This window comes from Antennarius striatus, chromosome 4, assembly GCF_040054535.1.
Source record: "Antennarius striatus isolate MH-2024 chromosome 4, ASM4005453v1, whole genome shotgun sequence".
NCBI lineage: Eukaryota > Metazoa > Chordata > Actinopteri > Lophiiformes > Antennariidae > Antennarius > Antennarius striatus.
The window spans coordinates 19,842,292-19,864,946 of NC_090779.1; the positions used below are offsets into that span (position 1 = coordinate 19,842,292).

Here is a 22,655-nt window from a genome sequence, read left to right on the forward strand (position 1 = left end):
TTAATCATTTGACAACAAATACGACTACATTACATTTTCAAAAATAAACTTTTTTCTCAGTATTTTTAGGCAACAACGATAACCACGCAATCCCAACTTTTCCTCGCTCTGCTGTGCTTAATGGAGCAAGTTCTGCTGGTTTACTTTTCTTTCCGAGGCAGCCGTCCATTCATAATTTAATACCATGCAGAGTTTGACATCAGATGAAATCACTACTTCAAAAAAACCCCCAAACTTCTGTTAATCTGATAATCCCTCTAGATTATGGCAGGTTGATGCTCGGTGGTCCCTCTCCTCAGCATCTGGTGCTTGCAGTTAGCTGATCAGATAGGCATGACATCTACAAGGCAGATACTCGGACAATGTTGCTCTGAGAGTATGTGGTGGTGGTGGTGGAGCTGTGCCCGTCTGATGAGGTCACCACAGGGGCAGATAGGCTGACCATGGAGGGAGTGATGTAAGGATCGTCACATTTCAAGGGCACAGTCTCATCGAGTTTGGCATTCAGGCTGGAGCGGCTATAAAAGAAAAAAACAGGATGAAAGAGGGTGAGAGGCCTGACCTTGTGTACGTATTACACAAAGGCTGAATTACAAGGACTTCTCTGAGGTCTTTCTGACATTCTCATACAAAAAAAAAGACTTTGAGTAACCGTGCTTTTATTCAGTATAATTCAGTTTCAGTGTCTTTAGTTTCCAGTGCACACAATGAAAGGTTGAAACACTATACTTTATGTCTAAAGGAAGGTATCTTTAAGCTGTTCATCTTTTACAAAGATGTGAATGCATGTCTGTATGTATCTTTTAAATATACATGAAATTACGTATGACACAATACATCAGTGACATGATATATAACAGCATGCTCTTTGACATTTTTTACACTCGGCTAAGTACAGCTTATTTTGTATGGCATTTTTCAGAGAGAAATACAGCCCAAAGCAAGGACAGAGCCCCACCTCTGAAACCAGGAGACTAAAACAAATGCAAAAATCAAAACCTTTAAATATAAGAAACAGTAAAAGTCGATAAAACACTTGTGTTAAAAAGCAAAAAATATTAAAAGAACAAAACAAATGTTATATTTCTCCAAATTAATGGTCATGAATATCCTTTTAAAGACATTGAGAGAGCTCGCCGTTTTAATATCAAGTGGCAGTTTAGGAGCATAAAGAGAGGATGCACTCTCAAAGGTATTTTAATGGAACACATGAGGAACATTTAAAAGAAAAGCTGAGGAGACCTCAGCGATGTGGATGCAACATTAAAGAAAGAAAGCCTTTAACTTAGGGAGGAGAAGGGCCATTTAAATCTTTATAAACAACTAAAAGAACGTTGCAATAAATCCTACAAGAAGCAGGACGAAAGTATAGTTTCTTGGGCAGTGAGGTAACGCAATCCAATTTCCCTGTTTTAGTTAAGAGTCTGGCCACAGCATCCTGAACTCGATGTAATTCTGTTATTGACTTCTTTTAGGCACAACGGAATGAAAGGAGTATTTCAGCACTGCTTTGCGTTTCAATAAAAAGTCAATATTTCTAAAATTTAAAAAAAAATGTTTTAATGACCTTTTTAAAATGTGAAATGAAACTTGAATGAGAGTTTAAAATTACTCAAGGTCGTGGTGCTCGATTCAGCCAGTTCACTAAGGCAACCAAAGTCTGAGTGCTGCTTGTCTCTTGCTGGAGTGGGTTCTATTTAAAAAAACTTTTTAAAAAATTAGTCATACATTAATGTCCGTCAGACAGGAAGTGAGAGAACGTCGTGCACGTTGTTCATTTGGTGAGGCGGAGTTGTGCAGTGTACCAGCAAAAAAATGGTAATTGACCTGGGGACGGTTAATGAAGTTTACAAGTGGCAGTGTATGTAATGAAAGCAAAGCCGGCCCGAGTATCACAAGCTTCTGATAAAAACACACTTAAATAAGACTAGAAACAAGCTAATACATAAGAACCCTCACATTTCAGTTCAGTTCAATTGTTTTCTCGTTGTTCTTATAGCACAAATAGAAAGATTCCATTACCTCTAATTTAATTACTTTGAACAAACAAATATCAGAGAAAGACATCCTCAAAGAAGGCTGGAATAATCTAAAGGTATCTACAGATAAATAGCTGGTGGGTGAAGCGATCTTTTAAGACAATGTTTAAACAATTACCCACCATAAAGTCATTATGGGGGGGGGGGTTGGTTAGTGGTAAGTCCAATGAAATAAATGCATCTCCAAAATTCCAAAATGTGGCTTTTCATTAAAAAAGATGACAATGCATTTTTACAGCACGGAATGAATGAAAGTTTTTTCAACCATAACTTGAAGTTCATGACCTGAAAATGTGAGGCTCAGCTAAAAACGTGCCTTAAATCAAATGTAATCCTCCCTTAATTTGTAGTTTAATTTTACAGGCAAGAACTAATATTGTATTTTCTAATCTTATCAGACAGAATCAGGGGTTTGCATGTAAAATGTCCCTGATCTAGGGACAGGAAAGTAAAGCTGAGAGAGTACCTGTTGACCACTGGCCTCTCCCTTATCTGTATGGTGCTGAGTTCCTGGTTATTTGTGCTGGGCAAGCTGAAGCTGCTCTTCTTCCTGTGACGTCGAGAGCAACAGGAGCTGAGTCCGTGTGGGGACGAGGACAGAGAGGACCCCCGGGAGCCCGACTTGTTCATTACAGAGATCTCCATACAGTTGGACTGAAACGTCTGCTCATCAACAAACTCATGGTTCTGCAAATGAATGCAGAGGAAAAACACTGCTCATCAATCGCTCTATTACATCGACAATTGACTCTGCAAAACAAGCAGTGAAGATGTTTCACAGTGCAGACTAAACAGGCTGAACAGAATCCACAGCAAAAAAAAATGGTTAATAATTGGAAAATGAATCATCGTGGCAAATGGAAATATATTGGCCCAGATGTCCACATTAAGTGCCATCTGTGAAAACATTCACGACTGTTATCCCTGTGACAAACGAGCTGGACTTGAAGGTCAGGCTCCTCGAGTGTTTGAAGCTCAGCCAGCAGGTGGCGCAGTGATGCCATTCAGGAACTGCCACTTTGCCCCTAAATCGCGGCGTTTCTTTCCTTGTATGTTCACTCTGGCCTCTGCTATCAATAATGCACACTATGAGAAGAACCTGATGAAAACATGTGTTCTTGCATCTGAATGGCATGATGCCTTAATGGAGATTTCCCCACATGGCTGGCAAGCTCTTTATTAGGGGTGGACAATTGAATTACTGCCAGTCAATGTCTCTGTGCAGGGTTTAGAGCTGCAAGTGTAAAACTCATGTCACAGCCAAGCATTAAAGAGGATCTTGCATCTCTAAATTATAGATCAAGTAAAATTAAGTACGCCGGTTTGTTTGGAAGGAATAAATTCGCTGGCTGGAGTCATGTTTTCTTTAGCATGTTGCTGGAGAAGGCACTCAAGAATTCTCAATTCCATTTACGGCTATTTTTAAATTGTGCTGCTCATGAAATGATTCTACAGTTTGTGCATGGATGAAAAAATCCACTTTATTTCTATTTGCATCCCACTGTAGCAGGCATAACCAATGACACAGCACAGAGCACCCAAGTGATGCAATTTTACATAAAATGAGCTTTTTTTTTTTTTTTACAGCGAGCTATTTTAAACTGTCTAAACTCTGTTACCAGGATAGTAAAAATGAAGAATTCCTCAGTGAGTCTATATTTTTTCCAGTAGACATACAGTAGCTTCAGGTTTTTGAAAAAAGAAAACATTTTACCGTGGTCTTCTCCAGGCAGTGCAGCAAGTGATGATGCTGGCTTTCAAAGGGAGGATTGGGAGCCTTCCCCACAAGGGCTTGTCCTGCCTCCTTGGCAGCCTTCAAGAAAAAAAATAAATAACTGTGTATATTAGCAGGTTCGGTCTCAGCATAGGAATGGATTTTCAGGCAACAGTTAGCTCGGTGATGTAGTGGAAAGTACACAAAGCGCTGAGGGTTGAAATGCTGATCTGTAACACGGCAGCCAATCTACTTACAACCTAGTGAGGTGGGGATGCTTTGGAAATGCATAGACACAGTGGCTACATGGCAACATTATTCACTGACACAATTGTTTTGGTCATTCTTTCCCTGTTTTTGTTGTTGTTGTTTGTTTTTGGGTGAAAAAAGACCAGAAATGTCAAATTAAAACTCATTCAGCACAAACAGCAGTGGCACACCTAGACACAGATCGAACAGATTCCACCACACACGGCACGGATTCTGCACCACAACAACACCACACACTTTAATGAAGCTCTTGCACGCATCTGGGATGGAAAGTGCGTTATTAATAATCTGCAGTACGACCTGGATGCTTTATAGAAATAACACACAGAACACACAGCAAATCAAAAAACAGAGTTTAGAGGAGATGCAGACTGAGCAGACAGCCTCCATGGGTGGCCTACTGTCCAGTAAGCCTCTGGTTCCCTCCTTCCCCTCCAAACCCTGTTGAACAGACATGCAGGGGCCTGGTCATGAGTCAGTGTGTGACTGTAATGGCTGCGCTCCACCAGAAGGCGTGTAGCGCCTGCCTGGCCTTCCTGCTGTATGGATAGAGAGAGTGTATCGACGAAACATGTCAATGCCGCAGTTGAGAGGTGTGATGTAAGAAGAAGGCGATCACACTGAAGCACTGGAATGACAGCAGCCCCCTGCGTTACGGCATGAGGAGCCCCCCCTCCACCCCCAACCCCCAACCCCCAACCCTTGTGTTAGAGCATGAACCCCCTCCCCCGCCCCCGGCCCTGTGTGTGGTGACATGGTCCCAGCAGAGCGGCATGCAAGCATCCCTGAGGCCCCGGTCAGTCAGCCCCCACCCCACCCCCACCCCCCCACTCCGCTTGGTCTCGTTACCTCCTCCAGCGAGTCGATCAGGAGCCCATTTTGTTTGTAGCGCATATAGGCATTAGTGCCTCGAATCTTCGCAGCACGGATTCTAGCAAGTCGAGTTTTCTGTTTGAACAAACAGACCTCTGTTTTAGCCTCTGATGGTTTGTCTGTCACACTAATTGGTTCTGTCTCCCTCTGGCAGCCACAGTATTTAGCAGGATGAGGCCATGCTTAAATGTACCATTAGGAAAATTCTGCCTCAGCAAACACTTTTAAAAAAGAAATGCACATATTGCTATTGGAAAGGTGCTGACACTATACTCTGAAGATCATTTGTTCAGTCATTGTCATTCTCTCCCCTATTTCTTTCTTCCACTAAAATATACTTAAGCAGGGTTTTTTTTTTCTCCCCCACCCCACACCCCCATCCAATAAACACACATAAACAGAAACACAATAAAAAGATTATAATTCTAGAAGATAATGTTTGCCCTGTTCATTTTACTTGCGGATAAGACAAGGGACAGAGAAAAGAGGCAGACAGAAGCAAAATAAAGACAAAGAAAGGGTAATAGAAGCAGAAGAGGGAGGTGGGGTTGTTTGGTGTTGGGGGGTTGGGGGTGTCAGTACCCTTTGGGCTCTTCGTTTCTCCGCCCGCTGGCTTTGGTGGTAGATACGGCTGAAGTTTGACACTATAACAGGAACAGGCAAAGCGATGACCAGCACCCCGCTCAGAGAGCATATGGACCCAAATACCTTCCCGACAATGGTTTTTGGCACCATATCACCATACCTGCAACGCAGAAAAGACAACAGTGAGCACACAAAACAAGCAAAACAATATCTTTTTACAAGAAATGCGTACCGGAGGCTTGTTTTTTTTCACACCAAGTCACCATGTTTATTAAAGTTATTTTTACAAGTCTTGAAATAGTTACGGTGACCTTGGATGATTTCATAACTTCAAATAAGACGTCATATATTTGATGTGAGTGAGGAATAAATAGGACTTTTCTGAAGTCTCTTCTTGGCCTACTTTTCTGCACACCACTGTGACGTTCTCTCTTTTAAAATCCTGTTTCATATATAATTATGCACCTGCTGGCACCAGCTAATGCGTTCACATTGTGACCAAATGCGCTACATGTCCCCCGTGACCTCTGTTAGCCAAACAGCTTGCCAAGGAAACGGGGAGTAGTATCACATCGAGTAAAAAGCAAAAAAAGTGGAAGGGAACAGCGTGACGTAAGATGTGTGAGCGAGAGTCGTTAATTTATTCTTGAAGCTTCTTTGTTATATTTGTGAAAACAAATCTCTTAACATCCTGACAGAAGTCAATAATTACATGCTCTACCATAAAAAACAACAACTTTCTATGTCTGTAATAACTAAATCAATTCATTTAATTCCATTGTAATTATTGTGTTTGATTATCGCATTTAAAACTTATGTATTTATTTATTGCAGGGGCTCACTGAATGTTATAAACTCTGCAAGACAACGGCGAGTCAGTTAATGCACATCTAAGCATTGCATACTTGAATTACTTTAAAATCCACTCCAGTCAGTTGTAAGCCAGACGTTAACGTCTGTGTGTAGTTGGTTTTTTCTTCCCACATCAAATTTGGATGTTGAATTCTGAATGCAAATAAATGACAAAACCACGTTAAAAATCATTCATGCTCAAGATTCGGCGTGAACCGATGGAGCACCTGTGGAAATGCATGTCATTGTCAACAATACACAAATGTGTAAACAGGCTACATTCAGCTTGAACAGTTTAATGTTGTACATATATCAGATGGGATTCAACAATTCCCATTAAGGAGATTAATGTTCCTGCCTCCATGTAGATGAACTTTCCTGTGCTTAAGGAAAAGCTACAATCAAACTGTCTTAATGATTTAACTTTCTTTACATTAGCCAACGCCTCCGCTGCCCATTACTTTAGAGAATTACAAATCCCTTTGCTGATTTGAAATTGTTTCATTAAATTCAAGTTAAAAGATACTATAACTATAAGTTCACTCTTCTTTTTTTTTCCAAAGATAAGCTTCTTCATTACCATTCCAACGCGCTTCAGCATGCACTGCAGTGAGCGAACGAAGCGCAGCTCATACTAATGTTAGTGTGTTGCTGATTCAAACTTTTATGTTCAGCTCAGTACAAAACTAGAAAATACAGACGCATTTTGAAAACTTAATGACTCAGCATCCGACTGTGTGAGACAAAGTTATCGTATCATAATTGTTTCTGAGGATTTATAGTCTCTTAGTAAGCTTTTGATGATGAAATAACACTCTGACAATAGCGATTCATTAAAGTCGGCACATTTTGAAGGTTCTCTTGGAGAATTGTACGTAAATTTACTAAACCAGACAAGACAAAAGAAGAAAGCACTTTAGTTGAAAACTCAGCGGCATTCTGTTGCCACACAGAGAAGTGATTAGCATTCAAAATCATAATTAGAGATATCTTCCAGGCAATTAGTAGCACCACACACAAAACTGTATGTTATACCCACAAACCTATTGAACATAACCTTCACGTTTATGAAGACGCTTTAGACCACAGGCAGCACCCAGGCTTAAAATGAGAAGTTCAAATGAATGATAAAGAGCTTGTATGTTTTTTCTTGTCGTTTTAAACTCCTCTCTACATACTGCATGGGGCCTGCAATCCACAGGATTCCAGGTGGGGTGAGATGAGTGATGGAGAAGCTTGTGCGCAAATGACCTGAGAAGACTATTACCTCCTGAGAGTAAGATGAATGCAGGTAGGAAGGGACATCAGCATTGCTCAGTGGCTGTGACAGTCGCGCGTCTCTCAAGTGAGGCAGGGTAATGTGAATGTATCGCTACATGGGAGGTTGACTATTTCATAAATGAAGTTGTCTAATGCCCACTGCCGTCTGCCTGAGTCATTAGCCTCAGGATTCCATCAGGTTGGGCCCCAACATCCTGGGCATTTACAGAGCTTGTACAGAAAGATGTAAAAATGGACATTTTAATATTATGCTTGATGGAACTTCATGTACAGTTTGCTTTGGAGAGGAATAATCTCACACAGATGCCATTAGTTTTACAGTTCATTACAGGTCAAGTCGTTTTTCCTGTGTAATCACTGATGAAGCCTGACAGCAGGTGTCAATTATACATTCTGAATGCACTGTTGAAAGCCTATTAAGAGATTTTACATGAAAAATGCAGGACAGCATTTCTCCATGTTAATGCGGCTGCTCATGTGTGTTTTGTATTCCAACAGGAGTGTGAAGATGCTGCTGGATGGAGGGAAAAAAAAAAAAAAAAGCCTGAACAGTCAACTGTGGAATACGATGCATTGCAGAGCTTTCAGCGAGAGCTGTCTTAAAAGGAAAGCACAGCAGTGAGAAGGTGAGAAAGGAAGAAAAAAAAAAAAAGGTAGCGGGCGCACTCAGGTTAGAAGCACTAACAGTGATGGATTGTTCGTGAGGGGGAAGCTGAGATTCACAAAGCTCTGCTTTCTGGATGACGGCAGATGAAGGAATTAGCAGCTGCAAGAGATTAAATTAATGTTACTGCTTTGTTCTTGCTGTCTGCGATTACCGGGGACCGACGTTTGCTACCCCGAGCTGACATGAGTGAGACACAAAGACGGATGGCCAGATCTTTATCCGCCATGCAGCGGAGGAAAAGAAGTGTCGGAATGACTGAGTATCAATTCCCCAGGTCCACCCACCTGAAACCATACCTCGCTTGCACTTGCATCAGCCCCCCTAAAAACAGTGAATTCTGTGGAAGTGTCCAACGGTGAAATGACAGCGCTGCAGATGAAACTCGCCGCGGTGAGAGATAGTGAAAGAGTCTCGCCTGAGACGATCTAAGAGGAATGTCAAACTAAAAGGAATATTTGAATTCCAGGAGCAGGGGGGGATGAATGTCGCCGCCTGGTTTGGTTAATAGACCAATCAAACATTCATGAGTCCCTGTGTCAACCTTGCGTGGCGGCGTTTGTGTGGTTGACCTTAGCTGTGGCGCCGCGTTCCATCAGGGATGGCTCGGAGACAGATTTCTGTACATGACCTCACCACCTAACCCTGACACCAAAATGCACACAAGCTTGCAGTGTGTGTGTGTGTGTGTGTGTGTGTGTGTCTCCCTCTGTGTGTGTGTGTGTGTGTGTGTGTCTCTGTGTGTGTGTAAGACCTTAAATTTGACATCTAGTTAAACGAATACCCCTTCCTAAAAAAGCAATCTTGTTCCTTGATTGTCTTCCAGAACCCCGTGTCTGAAATCTGACTGCCATCTGGTGAGTGGGAAACTCGATATCTGGATGACTTAAAAGACATGTAATTTGTTTATTTATCTTCTCAGAAACAGGATAAATGTTCTTTTCTTTTAAAAAATAAATAAATAAAATGAATACAGATCATTTCAGGTAAAATGATCCCGTCACGTAAGAAATCGGACCTTTTCTGGACGTTTGAATGGCAGCGCAGGCAAATCTATCAAAGTGTTTTGTTGGTTGGCAGAACAAAAACAACACTTACATAAAACCCATCTTGAGTGAGAACAGGCTCATCTTTGTGATGTAATCGTGGAGGTCTAAAGTAAGTCCTGCTGTCCCACCAAATGACATGCCAGTTGAGATCACCAACAACAGCTTAGCAGCACTGACAATTCCAAGAATCCAAAAAGGATTGCGGACGATCTTTCAGCAGAGAGGGTTTTTGCAGCAGCGTTAAAATCCAATCATCCACTGGCTCTTCAACCTCCCAGTTCCTGGGTTTTACCATGAAACTAAATCACCTCCTGTGAATGTGAATACAAGCGAAGACGAACAGTAAAAGTAAGAGGAAAAGAATAGCGGCCAAATGGCCTCAGTGTGTTTGATTCCTCTGGTGACAAAAATCAAGGTCAAGGTGCTCAAATGAAGAAATGGAATCCTGTGATTCTGAATTTTCCCTGTGAAGTTTCTGGACCAGCTGGAAATGTGTGGTCCAATCCCATTAAACGCGTCACGGTAAAGACACTGAATCCCATCAAACTGCACTTTCATCTGCTCCACTTTGATATTTCAATAAGAAACTATGAGATGAAACTAATTTGATTAATAAATGAAGAGTTTTGATTCTTCAGCTGATCGCAATCGGGTCAAATTAAGCACACTCTCCTATCTCAGGCCCAATCTAGCTCTGTTGTTTCATGCGAATAACTTCTGAGGGTCTGATCATTTGAAACTCAAATTAATTTCCGTCTCACCTTCTTCCATGAGACCATATTTAACTTCACGTCCCTTTTCTGAACACATCACGACACACCGTCATCAGAGTTGTTGGTGCAACTAAACTTACTGTGGAATTCTCTTGCAGATACTTAAAAAAAAAAAAAAAAAAAAGGCATGTTAAAAAAGAATAACTTTGTTGAGGAGAAATGGTCAAGGTCAACAACATATACAGTAAACTTGTCCTCAGCTCGTCTTTCATAATTTCATATATTGATGATTTTCATTTCGACCTCCACCAACCATTCCTTTGCACATCAAGATCCCTATCGCTGCTTCCTGAGGTAATTCAGTCGCCCAGTTTCACAGTTCAATGCACAGCCAAGCCCTTCAAACCTGTGAGCCCAAGACCTGCCAATTATCCAGAAGCTCCAATACTGTCACTAACTGTACTGATCAAAATTAATAATGACGGAGAGCGGCATTAAAACTGTGTGAGGACATCCAGATCGCTGCAAGGTCGGAAGGTGTCGGATATCCTTACAGCGGTGAAATCTCCCATGGGTTCCATGTTAAATGTGAGGCTGAAGCAGAGGATCAAAAGGTATCAGAGTGGACACAACATTAAAATTGTATCTGAGAACATGACACCGAAGTGATGAACCGTTAAACTGACCAGATGAGGAAAAATCTTTTTTCTTTTTTTTTTTTTTACAAGTAATGACAAGGAGCAAATGGAGAAATGCTCAGTGACTGAACCATTCTCAACCTTTTTCTCCGAAATGCTGAAAATATTCACCCTTGCTGACGGTTAAATAATAGATGTACGGTAGAAAAAAGAAAAGAAAAAGTAATTTTCTTCCTGAACTCCATCATGCTCATACGAGTACAAATTCAGAATATTGTGAAAATAGATTAAACTGCCTGCGTGTCATAGAGGTGTACTAACATGAGTGGCAAGAAGATGTACATTTTCTGAGGTGTAATTTGCAGATGTACGGAACACTGCAGTAAGGATTTTGAGGGTGGTTAGGACAGAGCCTCATAAAAAATTGAGTTTGTCAAAACAAAAAAAGAAAGGCTTCGTGATCGGTCTTGTTTGCGCCAGTGGGCATTGTGAATCTGACCGCCGAAGGAAAGGCGAGACATGCTTCAAACAGTTCCCGAATTTATACATAAACAAGTATTAATAAAATAATACTCAACGATGATCTTTCTATTTATATATTGATGAATCAAATGTGGATCTGCTTTGTGGTTTGGTCAGCCTTTTTAAATATTAACCACATTCTGGATTTATCTATGAACAGACTGTGAAGTGAAATCTAAGCGAGATTGGCAGCGGCACTGACGGTCTGCAAAAAATTCTCCAAAGCGGTGGCACAGTTACAGAGTGTACCTCTACCATGCAATCCTTAGGGGGCATAAATCACAAGGTTTCAAAAAATCACAAGCACAATAAATGAACAAAATCTCCAACATGATCCCTTAGCACCGCATATCATTCCTGATGTTCTGCACTGCATCCCTGGCTGCAGCCTGAGAGCAGAACATCCACAACACTGCCTCTCTTGGGTTCGGACACCAAAGACTGATGGGATTAAGAGTGTGTGGGCTGATAGGACTTTGCTCTGATGCTATCCTTCAGATATACATCATTATAGAGGGAAGGGGGGAGGGGGGGATCCTTCAGGCTCTGGGATTAGCCTGTTAGATTTTCACTGTAGGTGATAAAGGGAGAGAAGAGGAGGTTGGCAGAACTACACAACATAATGGGGAGATGGGAAAGCAGAGATAGACAGGGTGGGTAGGGGGGAGGACAGAGGACCGCACTGCCTGGCAAAATGCATGAGGTAGGAATCACAGCGCTGAAGTATGAGTAACTGCAAACAGTAGCTAGAGGGAAGGACAGCTATAAGATACGTGGATATCGCCCGCCTGATGGGCAAAGTGCACTTTAACCGCAACCGCATTGGTGAAACGCAAGTAAGAGGAAGCGTGGAGCAGACTTCTGAGATTGATTTGAATGTTTTCCACAATCTAGTTGAGATCCAGTCTCTGCAGCGTTATGAGAGGCGGCGAACAGAGCTGCGGGTTAGCGCAAGAAAAACGGTTATAGCATGTATGGCTACATGCCAGTTGCTGTTTATGCATTGTAAATGAAGACTTTGCAATGCAGGGGTGTCAATGTGTCTCTGATCCTCCAGCTAAACGTTCACCCTGGAGTCTGAGGAACTACACAGACTCAATAAAGGCCAGTGAAATTCCTCTCTTTTATCCATGCAGACACAGATAAACCATATAGAATAATCCCCCACGTATAGCTCTGGCAAAGGCACCTCAGCTCTCTCTTGCTCACATATCAAACATGTATTCCCTCAGCACTCCAAATCCAAGCTTAACCCTCACCCCGCAAAAACCAGGCGGCTAGTTATCACTGCGGCTTTGACATTAGCATGCACGCCCTCTCTCATTTGGGAGATCTTCTTAAAAGTCAGGGATGATAAAAAGCTTTCCTCTTTGCCATTCTTCCATCCCTGACTTTGACTCACCCTTCCTTTCTCTGGACGAGACTGCCTCCGACTATGAGTTGAAGATGAAACGCAGCCATTCTCTTTCTCTTTCTCCTCCTCTTCTATTATCATGCAGTACTAGCGCAGCTCTACCTGACATTTTTCTTGTCTTCTGCTTTCCTCCAGCTTCTCCGTCTACATCTGCTGACACTTGGGAAACAATTGCTGTCCTATGCAAAAAAGCAGCCCTTTTTCAGTGCTATTATATGTCAAGTCACCTCTACTCCAGCTCCTCACCCTCACCATTATGACCAATTCCTTTTGGCAATTTCTTTTAATTACTTGATGAATGACTGCTCTTTATTAATAACAGTTTTATGAGGGTTGAGTATCCACAGGGATCCATAAAATAGCGTGCCACCCTCAAATGGGCAAATGTGAGAATAATAACTTGCGTGTTTCCGAGGAAGTTCTGGATGATGCAACTTTTTGATCATTGCTCTAATTCCAATTTGTCATTCCACCTTCAGATATTTGACCATTACATTACTCCAGAAAGCCCAGGGCTAAAAATACACTCCCCCAATGTCAGTGCAATTCTTTGATAATGTAATTACGCTGCTTCGCAGCTGAATGGGGAGGGCAAAGGAACACGCAAGAGGGCTCGGCAGCACGAAGGGGGCGCAGTGGCTTTGGATTATGAGAGAACGTGATAATAAAGTGAACGCATAAGACACTCAAGCGATTATGCTAATGAGCTCATTCCCTATTCATTGTAAGGTAATCGGCATGCGAGATAGAATGGTGGGGGTGTCTTGAAAGTGTTGATTGGGCAAGCATAGAGGCTACATCATCTCTGGCGCTTCAGGTTCAGGGGTGAAGTTAGTCACGTTTAGTGTGTTTGCGTGTGCGTGCGTGTGTGTGTTTGTGTGTGTTTGCCATTATCCCCTCGGTGGATCCTAGTTGTGATTTGGAGCTTTATTTTGGCTTTTGTCTGATTTTATTTCTCTTGCTATACACAAACTCCACACGAGTAACAGAGATGGCGATGACTAACACCTCACAGCTCATTTTACCTCTGACTTTATTTTTCCACTACAATGAATAACATACTGTATGCTGGCATTTCTTGTCCATTTTTATCATGGTCCAAGGTTAAGAAACACTGAAATGCAGTAATAGAAGCAGCTTAGCTGTGTTATTTTGTTCAACTGTAAATAAAAAATAAAAATAAAAATCCTTTTTCACCTGAACTGGGAATCCTGATGCTGCTCTCAAGGCCACAAACAACCCCAATTACTGACACATACAGTCCATATCTATCTGTATGTATGAATGACCCCTGTGACCTCCGTTGTGCAGCGAAGTGATGGGGAAGAGGAGAAACGTGAAAGGTCTTGCAGCTTAGCGCCTCTGCATTGGAAAGGGGAGCTGGTCTGAGAGCGTCATCACGCTGACAGTAGATTAGTGCTCCACGGCATCAGAGCAGACGGTGCAAGATTAACTTTGATGTGCCATTCCACACAGAGCAGCCGCTGGATATCAGTTTCCTCCACCAAATTGCCGCTTAATAGTGAGTTTGCATTCAACTGCTACTGTATCTAAAAATCAACATATTTTAAAGGCAAAGAGCATTAGTTCCACATTCTGTGCTTCTAACATAAATAGCAGATGTCTTTCACTTTAAATAAACCAGTTTTACTGATTGGCCATTCTGCCCCATCTTTAGACATTATCTTCAGAATTAATCCTTTTTTTTCCCTTTTTTTTTAATTAAAGTGGTGTTTCAAAATATTTACACATACAAATCAGAGTCTTACCATAAGGAGGATTACTCAGCATTTTAAAAAAAAAGAAAAAAAAAAGATGAAGAGTTATTCTGTGCTTGGTCTCGTAAAGTTTGAATTTATAACATGAATAATAAAAAAGTGGATCGTCAAATGAAGTGTGCGGGTCAGCGTAAGAGGTCTCAAGTCAGATGTTTGGAATGAAAGTAATGACCTTTAAATGAAAAGCATTGAAAAACAATGAACACATCCATCACCATTTACAAAAACCAGAAGCTTAAAACATAACAGCATTTCAGATGTAAAACGTTGTTAAATCTGGTTACGGTTGTCAGAAAATCCGTTACTTTCACTTGAGATGCTGAAACATGATCTTACATTTCAACAGATTTTACTTTTTGAATTGTTTAGTCAAAAGACAAAAAAAAACTTTTGTTTTGTTTTTTATATTTGCAGTGAATTTACTCATCCAAAGTCTTTTAGTGTGTGGTGCCAAGTTTTGGAGAGATCAGGCCCAGAGATGCCCCCCCTTAAATATAATTATATAAAAAGAGCACTGGCATTTCTTCATGTTGCTAAAAAAATATACAGTATATTTGAAAAAGTCAACAGCAACTCCTCTTCCTGGACATCATGACCCAGGATAAACAGCAGACCTTGTTACTAGTAGATACAGTAGATGTAAAAAAAAAAACATTTTCTTTCTGTAGGCCTACATCTGCTCATGGATGCAGTGGAAAAATAAGATTAATTGAATTTATTTATAATATTCATCACGTATTGCATATTTTGAGGGGAATTCTTTTGAGGGGTCCTTCTGTAGTCTCTGGACAGGTAAGTTATAACAAAAGTTTAAAAATACTCTTATATACTTGTTGAATTTGGAGGAAAGGAGAAAGCCTCAGGGTATTACATGTTGGCAAAGGATCAATATTCTTCTTGCTCAGCACCAGACTTGTACTTGTACATTCTGTTTGAGTCAGAACTCTAAAATGTATATATCAGCTTTTCACACCAAACAGCTGCAGCTCCTCTCTGACAGCATCGTCTCCTTTTCAAATCCTCCCATGCAGTACAGTTATAGCTTCATATGGGAAACCGCACACAGATACAGAACAGAAATGGCCTCTGATTACATTTCAAAGCGGTGAAAGAAGTATTTTTATATTCCTCAGAGATTATCTTTGAAACAAACATCAAGGTACAAATTCAAGCCATTTAAAAAAAAAAAAAATCAGCTGTTAGTTCAAAGAAAGATTTCAAAATCTCACTAAAACTGAGGGGAATGGTAAAGGTTGGGACGAGACACACGGAGTGGTGAAGCGTAAAAATGTACTGAGCGCTCTCTAGGAGAGTGTGAACAGCAGCCAGGCCGGCAACAGCAGTGTTGCTTAGATAACGGCGGGTACCAGGAACCAGTGAGAACCTTTGGGGAAGTATTGGGAAGCTGCATCTCTTTTACCAGATGCTGTCTGGCCCCTGGGGCAGCAAAGAGCTTCCTGCTGCAGCCATATCCACCCATCTCCACACCGGCACCACGCTACTTTGTGCACAATGGGGAAACGTGATTAGTTTTGTTTTTTTGTTGGTTTTTTTTTTTCATTTCACTCTGCAATGCTTCACATGTCAAATCAAAAAATGACATGAAAAGTAATAACTCATGGGCATGGGTGAAAAAACAACAGCAAACCCACCAAAAGGTCATCTTGCTGTTGAAAATTGGCCTTGCATGCGCACAATCTATCAGTTATCAACAAGTTTATTGCTATGTGTGCTTTCAGAGGAGGTGGGGTGAGGGGGTGGCTGCAGCCTGAATTAAACTGACCCCTGGCCAGTGGGAGAAAGTGTGTGTACTTAATGGCACGCCTCCCATAATTTCAAAGTTTAACATCTTTGTCACTGCAGAGGACAGGCATCCGGGTGAAAAATGACGCAAATGCTCCAAAGACAGACAGAGCAAAGACACAGCTTTGGCTCCGCCGCATTTGACACCTCAGAATGTGCCGTTAAAATCATGAGTGAATGAAGGTTATTCATTTTAATCACACTACAGCACGCCCTCTCTCCCAGTATCCCAGGAGGTTGCTATATTTAAGCACTTTTTCATTTCTTCGCTCTTTTTTTTTTTTTTTGGTCTTGGCTGATGGCAAGGCAATTGCTTTGTGGGATGTCTGCCCTTGAAGAATCAGACAACAGAAGGAGATATTTATACATACTGTAGATGTGGAGTGAGAGCAAGCTGTATCAAATTCAACACATTCCGCTTTGACTGTGTAGTAAGAAAAGGTATCACAGGAGCCGCTTTTCCTTGGCCTCTTTTCTAGCTCCTCTCTCTCTCTCTCTCCCCCCCCCCTTTTTTTTTTTTTTTAATATTTCCCCTCCAGAACAGAGGTGATGTTGATTTTGTACCTGCACTCTAAGATTAGCTGTCTTTCCTCAGGGAGAAAGAAAGAGTTGGAACATTTGTCTCCCATTTCCCCCATTCATTTGCCTGTTTTCTAATTGGACTCCTCCATCTGTTGAGGTCTACAAATTGTCTTCTGGGGATGCTACAGCTAAAACATCCTATCAAGCACACAAATGCATCAGGGACAGACTTCCTGGAAAGCTGCCATACCAGGCACTGAAACAGTAGTCAGTGCACATGTGTGTTCCTGTGTGTGATGCGTAATCAGAGGTCCTGCAGCACCCGGTCTGGAGATAAGTAGATATTCATCGTACACTGAACTCTATTTCAGGCTGGCAGCGTTGGCTACTGGGAAAATTAATCTGGCAAGGACACGGTGTATTCAGCGGTGACTGACATACTTTAATAAGAATTATTTCACAAGATGACAGTGTCGATGCTTGAAAGATGGCATCAGGCGTACTGATGGTGGATCTCACACACCTCTGATAAATGTTATCCCTCTGAAGTTTCCAAAAGATGTTGAGTAGTCTCTCTTTCTAAATCCTGCTGGGTTTATCTTTTCTTTTTTTTTTCTCAGAATCTCTTCCAATTCCCACTTAGAGTCGTTAATGGTATGGCAAATTGTGTTCCTCAAGCTTGTCACTCTTTACATCCCATTGACTGGGAGTTGAATACTCAGGAGCGAGCAGTGGGACGCGTGCGAGTGTATTTGTGGTGATGATTACAGCCCATTAACTTTGATGGATTCCATTTCATAGGAAAGACAATGGGAGTTGAAACGACAACGATGCAGTCTGGTTTTTTTTGGTTTTTTTGTTTTTTTTGTCACTGACATGTGTGCATAAAATGTGCTGTGAAGAGCCAGGAGGAGTAAAAAAACCAAAAGCAATGTCCATGTGAAATTGATTTTTAGGCCCAAATGAGAACACTTCACCTTTGGAGGTAATTGAATGTCACATCCATGCTGGATCTGTCCTCAGAATTCTCTTGCAGGATTGTCTTGTGACCTCCAGAGGACAGCAAGGACCAGAGGATCCAACATCAGCACAGCAGCTGCATCCAAATATAAGTGGGGCAGCGTCGGTGTGTCCGTCTTGTACTCTATAAATATCAGAGTGAGGCTCTATATACGAGAAAGTTGGACTAATCCCGACTTGAAATTGATTAGTGTTTAACATTATCAACTGTACGGGTGACTCTTCTCTGCTAACTTTCTTGATTGTCTTTGCTTTTTCACTCAAACGTGTGGCTTAGCCAAAAAGAGACACGAGCCATTTGTCTTCGCCCGTTATGTGAAGATAAGGCCCGGCATGCCAGAAATCTAACTGCTAAGCTCCTTCACAGGGATTACGGACAATTGGCCATGGGGGAAAAATACAAATAATAATCAACTGTTTGTGGTTTTTCCCTAATACCTTGAAAAAAAAAGTGAAAATCCCCACATGGAAATGCAATCCTTAAACAGCTGAATTACCCCTGTGTGGGAGGCCTTAGAGACACACAGCAGGAAATCCTCTAGGTGGGAGCTAAACCTATGCTTAAAAACATCTCGACAAACATATCAATCTGCAGCAGCTATAGCCCGTCTCATGATAAATTTTAAATCCTAAGGCTTTGAGAATGTTGTCAACTTTTAAAATCGAACGAGGGGACGGGATTAAGAATTGTCATTTTGTTATTTCTTTCAACTGTAATAAGCGTATCTTGTTTGACTTGTCAAACAGCTGCCTCACAAAGTGTGGATTCCCCAGCTCAAAAAATTGTTTAAACTACATGGGAATGCTTCCACAAAAAAAAACATTTTGGTAACTGTGACCAGCGGTGGAGGTAAGTTCATTGATATTACGTAAAAACAGTAGAACTAGTAATGAGAATCTTCCTGGTGTTAATAGGCAGGTCAAGGCGTGGGTTAATTCCCCCTTCTTTATGAACTAATTTATTTGATAAATGTAAACTCTTTAACTGGAAGGCCAAGAGGGTTGGAACCCATCCCAGCTGACAGAGAGAGAGAGAGAGGCTCAACAATACTGTTGGTCATAATCATCTACTTCATCTATTACAACTCAGTCTAAGAGGAACAAGCACATCTGAACCGAAACACGCAAACATTTCACTGTAACCATCAATGTCAACTCCATCCTAGCATCAGTTGCACCCAAAGCAACAAAAATCAGCGCAAAATTTTATGAAAACGCATCAAATAGTTGTTGCCATATTTCACTCTGGAACAAAGTGACGGGCTGACATAAAGATATCGTCATTCAGAGAGCCACACCTGATAAGTGCAGTGGTTTATCACTGCAGGATAATAAATTACGCTGAAGCACAGACAAAAGACAGACACTGATATGGGCCTTCAATCTACCATGAGGCTGCTCTGACTTTACAGGAAGAGGGCAAAATAAAATCGCTCTTTCCTTTTGTTAAGATTTACTGCTCGGTGCTTGTTGAGATGGTGAAAGTGTTGATTTAATACTGTGGGAATTCTTGAAAAACTTCACTTTGTGGTAAATCTACTACATTGTATTGTTGTGACTGATTGAAATTTTGTCTTACCCCGTTACAAGAATCAATATCTCTTCAAAACATAAAACACGCGCGCTAAAAAAAAGAAAACATTAATTTTTTACAACCTTGTAATTATCGGTACGTTTTTATTGAACAGGTTCCCTGAGTCCACTAATATAGCCAGAAGCTGAAGAGAAGAAGAAAAAAAAATCACCTGACAGTTACCTTAGCAGCGCTGATGAACAGCAGAATAATGGCATACATTTATTTATTTTTACAAATCCACTGCAGTATCAGCAGAGATGATCAATAGCCTGAAGGTCTGAGGCTGACATGAAATATGATTACGACTTGAGATGTCATCTATTCAAGACCATATTGGAAAAAAAAAGGGTATTATTTTTCTGTTGCTTTGTAACAGTGTTCTTAATACAGTGCGCCCTCGTTACTCGCGGTTAATGCGTTCCAGGAACCACACGCGAATAACAAATTCCAAGATATAGCGACAAATTATTTATCTTATTATTTAATGTAATGTAAACGTTTATGAAGCCTCCCCATACTGATATTAAACCACCTTCTATCTATATGACCTTTTTGTGTCTCACGGAATCACGCATACGGTATCACGTGACTACCTGCTAAAAATCCGCAATGAGGTGAAGTCAAGTGTGTTGATGCGTGAATGCGCGAGGTTTTACTGTATATTTAAACGCACATGTAACTTATTTTAGTATAGGTGTGCAAGTTTCAATGTCAAAATGCTATTAATATCAGCCCTTATAAAGATGCGTCTCCCATGTGACCTGATGCAGGGTTCCAATCATAGCACTAGTGCACATAAACCCCTAGCTTGTCCTCATAAGCTGCAGGTCTGGGTCTGTTTGAACATGATGTGAAGTGTGGTTGAGCTGTGCATACAGACAGAGGACCCGACAGGATAAAGGATAAAACACGCACTTCAGATGATTCCACACAAAATACAGCAATGCAGCAACGTTTCGCCGGATTGTCTTTGTGATTTAGAATGGAACATAACCGATTAGCAATATTTAAAAAAAAAAAAAAAGTTTTATTCCTCTGAATTACTGCTTTGTTTGTGCAAACACCAGTCGTCTCTTTTCACCCCGTCTCTCTGTGTAACTCTGTTGACCTGGAGAGGAACTTTAAAGAAGTAGAAATAACAAACAAATCCTGAAATGAGGGTTTGGATGAAATAAAAATATTTTCAACCTTCAAGCTTGGATCCACCACTTTGTTGGCTACTCTCACGCTTCTGATGTCACTACGTAGGCGGATTGAAGGGCGGTAGGGCGTCATCGCCTACGCCATTTTTTTCCCCCACGTCGTGAGAGGAAGTTTATACTTTAAACCCGGAAAGAGATGGAGTTGCCTTTTAAAGAAAAGGAATCAGGTGATACATCTGTACATGAGGAACTAGTTTGAGGTGACACAGAAACATGTAGCCATAAATTCCATGCCCTGTTTGGTTTCAGTTTGACCAAATGGCCTACATTATGTGATATATTTGGCTATTTATAGAAGCTGGGGCAGGCAGGAAACAGCTGCCATGCGTCAGGGTGACAGGATGACATCCCTCATCCCAGCAGGACCTCCCTGCCAGGCAGACAGGAGGAAGCATTTATACCTAAACTGAGAAGGGACATAGCGTATTATCATTCATGCTGCATACAGAAACTAATAATCTATGGAGCCTGTGGCAAAGACTCCACAATGAAACTGGGTTAACAGCGGCCAGTACGGGAAGATTCATTCAAAGCTGTACTTGTGTGCTTCACAAAGGTCTGTATTCCGCCTGTACTGCGAGCGCTGCGGATTTCATTCAAGAGGGATCAGTATTGATCACGAGGAGCTTTTATTGTGGTATCTTGGTGCTGTAAACCGGCACGATTCCTCAGCTCTGTCAAAAATGAGACGGTTCATGAACGGTGAAGCAGAGCTTTAGGCTGACGAACCGGCCGAATCAATATGCATGACTTTGCAATGAATCTTTGCATGTTTAGGTGTTATAAACGGGCCGTTAACCCAGTTTGAATCAATGTGTGAGCGTCAAACTTTCTCCACTCTCTCTGAAACTGATGACAGGCTATGGCTTGTGCTTGGTATATGAATGTCCGCATTGATTTCGGTGCTCTGACGGTATACAAGAGAAGATCCAGCGTTATCATCGCATATTATCGCGCAATGAAAGTGAGAAACCATGAAATGAATGAATGCTACACAGCATTTAAGTGCAGGAGCTCAAAACACCAGGATAACTGTCAGGGTAATTTATATTTCTCATCTCTTTGCAGTTCATGTTTTCTTTAGAGGCTTTAGGAAAAAGCACAAAATCCCTCTTTTCCATCAATCTACAGACAAAAAAGTCAGCACAAGCTATTTTTCTCTGTTGCGTTCACACATGAGACTCGTGATCGCTGTTAGCTATAATCTCTGAATCTCTGCTGATCACAGGATGTTGGCTTGTTGGCTGAGGGGTGTTTCTGATAAAGAAGCAAACGTCGGGTGTGTGAGAGATAAAAACCAGACCGACGAGCGACACCCACCCTCCCAGACTCTCCTCAGTCTCAGTGATGGGTGGGACGACCATCACCCTTCTCTCACTTTTTGGTTCTGACATTTGTGCTGCAACGGCGCCGTTTGGGGTTGGGCTGGGAGCGAAGGCTGGATTGCGTCTGGAAAATGCACCATAATCAAAGATTATTGTCGTGACAGTGACATCAAAAAAATGAAAGAACAAGCGTTTTTCACTAAACCGGCGCTTGTGGCGTGCCAGTACATGGTGTGATATTCAGACAGGCATTAAAATGTTAGGGCTCTCCGTCATCGTGAGCTCAAGTGTTTCACAAATGTAACAAATGTTGTTCAAGTCAAAATGTTTAATTGCACAATCTGTCACAATCCTGATGTGACTGCGAGGGGATTGTTTATATGATACCATACCTCAATCCATTCCTGCGCTGTTATCACAGCACACAAGAGCTGCTGCAGGTTATAGGATCACCCATGTCTGTTTGTTTAGCTCGCTTTGTTGTTATTGATTGTTTTGATTGTTGTTCTTTCTTTTGTCAGCAAGATACTGGGGAAAAAAACCCGTCATTTCATTTCGATTAGATTTCGTGTAGGGTTGGATCTTGAGACAAGGAAGGGCTGATTAATAGCAGTCGATGCTGAGTAGGGCTTTTTCACTTTGACCATGGGATGAAAAATGATTTTCAGAAAAACCAAGCAATGGATGATCAATGATCTTCCACCGCTGTGGGCAAGTGGATCCAGATCTGGATCATAATCCAAATCTTGTATGTTAGACTAAATGGGTGTGGTGAATATGTATTGGGTCACTGTATGGTAACACAAAGGCATCGA

General features: G+C 41.4%; 1 protein-coding gene across 1 annotated transcript in view; it reads right to left on the reverse strand.

The window, feature by feature from the left end:
- Positions 1 to 217: 217 nt before the first annotated feature.
- Positions 218 to 22,655, reverse strand: part of LOC137594096 (A-type voltage-gated potassium channel KCND2-like) — a 33,304-nt gene continuing 10,866 nt past the window's right edge. Inside the window, exons 2-5 of the mRNA XM_068313345.1 lie at positions 5,479 to 5,641; positions 3,754 to 3,852; positions 2,506 to 2,726; positions 218 to 518 (exon numbers count right to left, since the gene is read on the reverse strand). Of these exons, the coding sequence (XP_068169446.1) occupies positions 341 to 518; positions 2,506 to 2,726; positions 3,754 to 3,852; positions 5,479 to 5,641 (661 nt within the window). The 3' untranslated portion in view covers positions 218 to 340. The remainder of the gene's footprint in view (positions 519 to 2,505; positions 2,727 to 3,753; positions 3,853 to 5,478; positions 5,642 to 22,655) is intronic.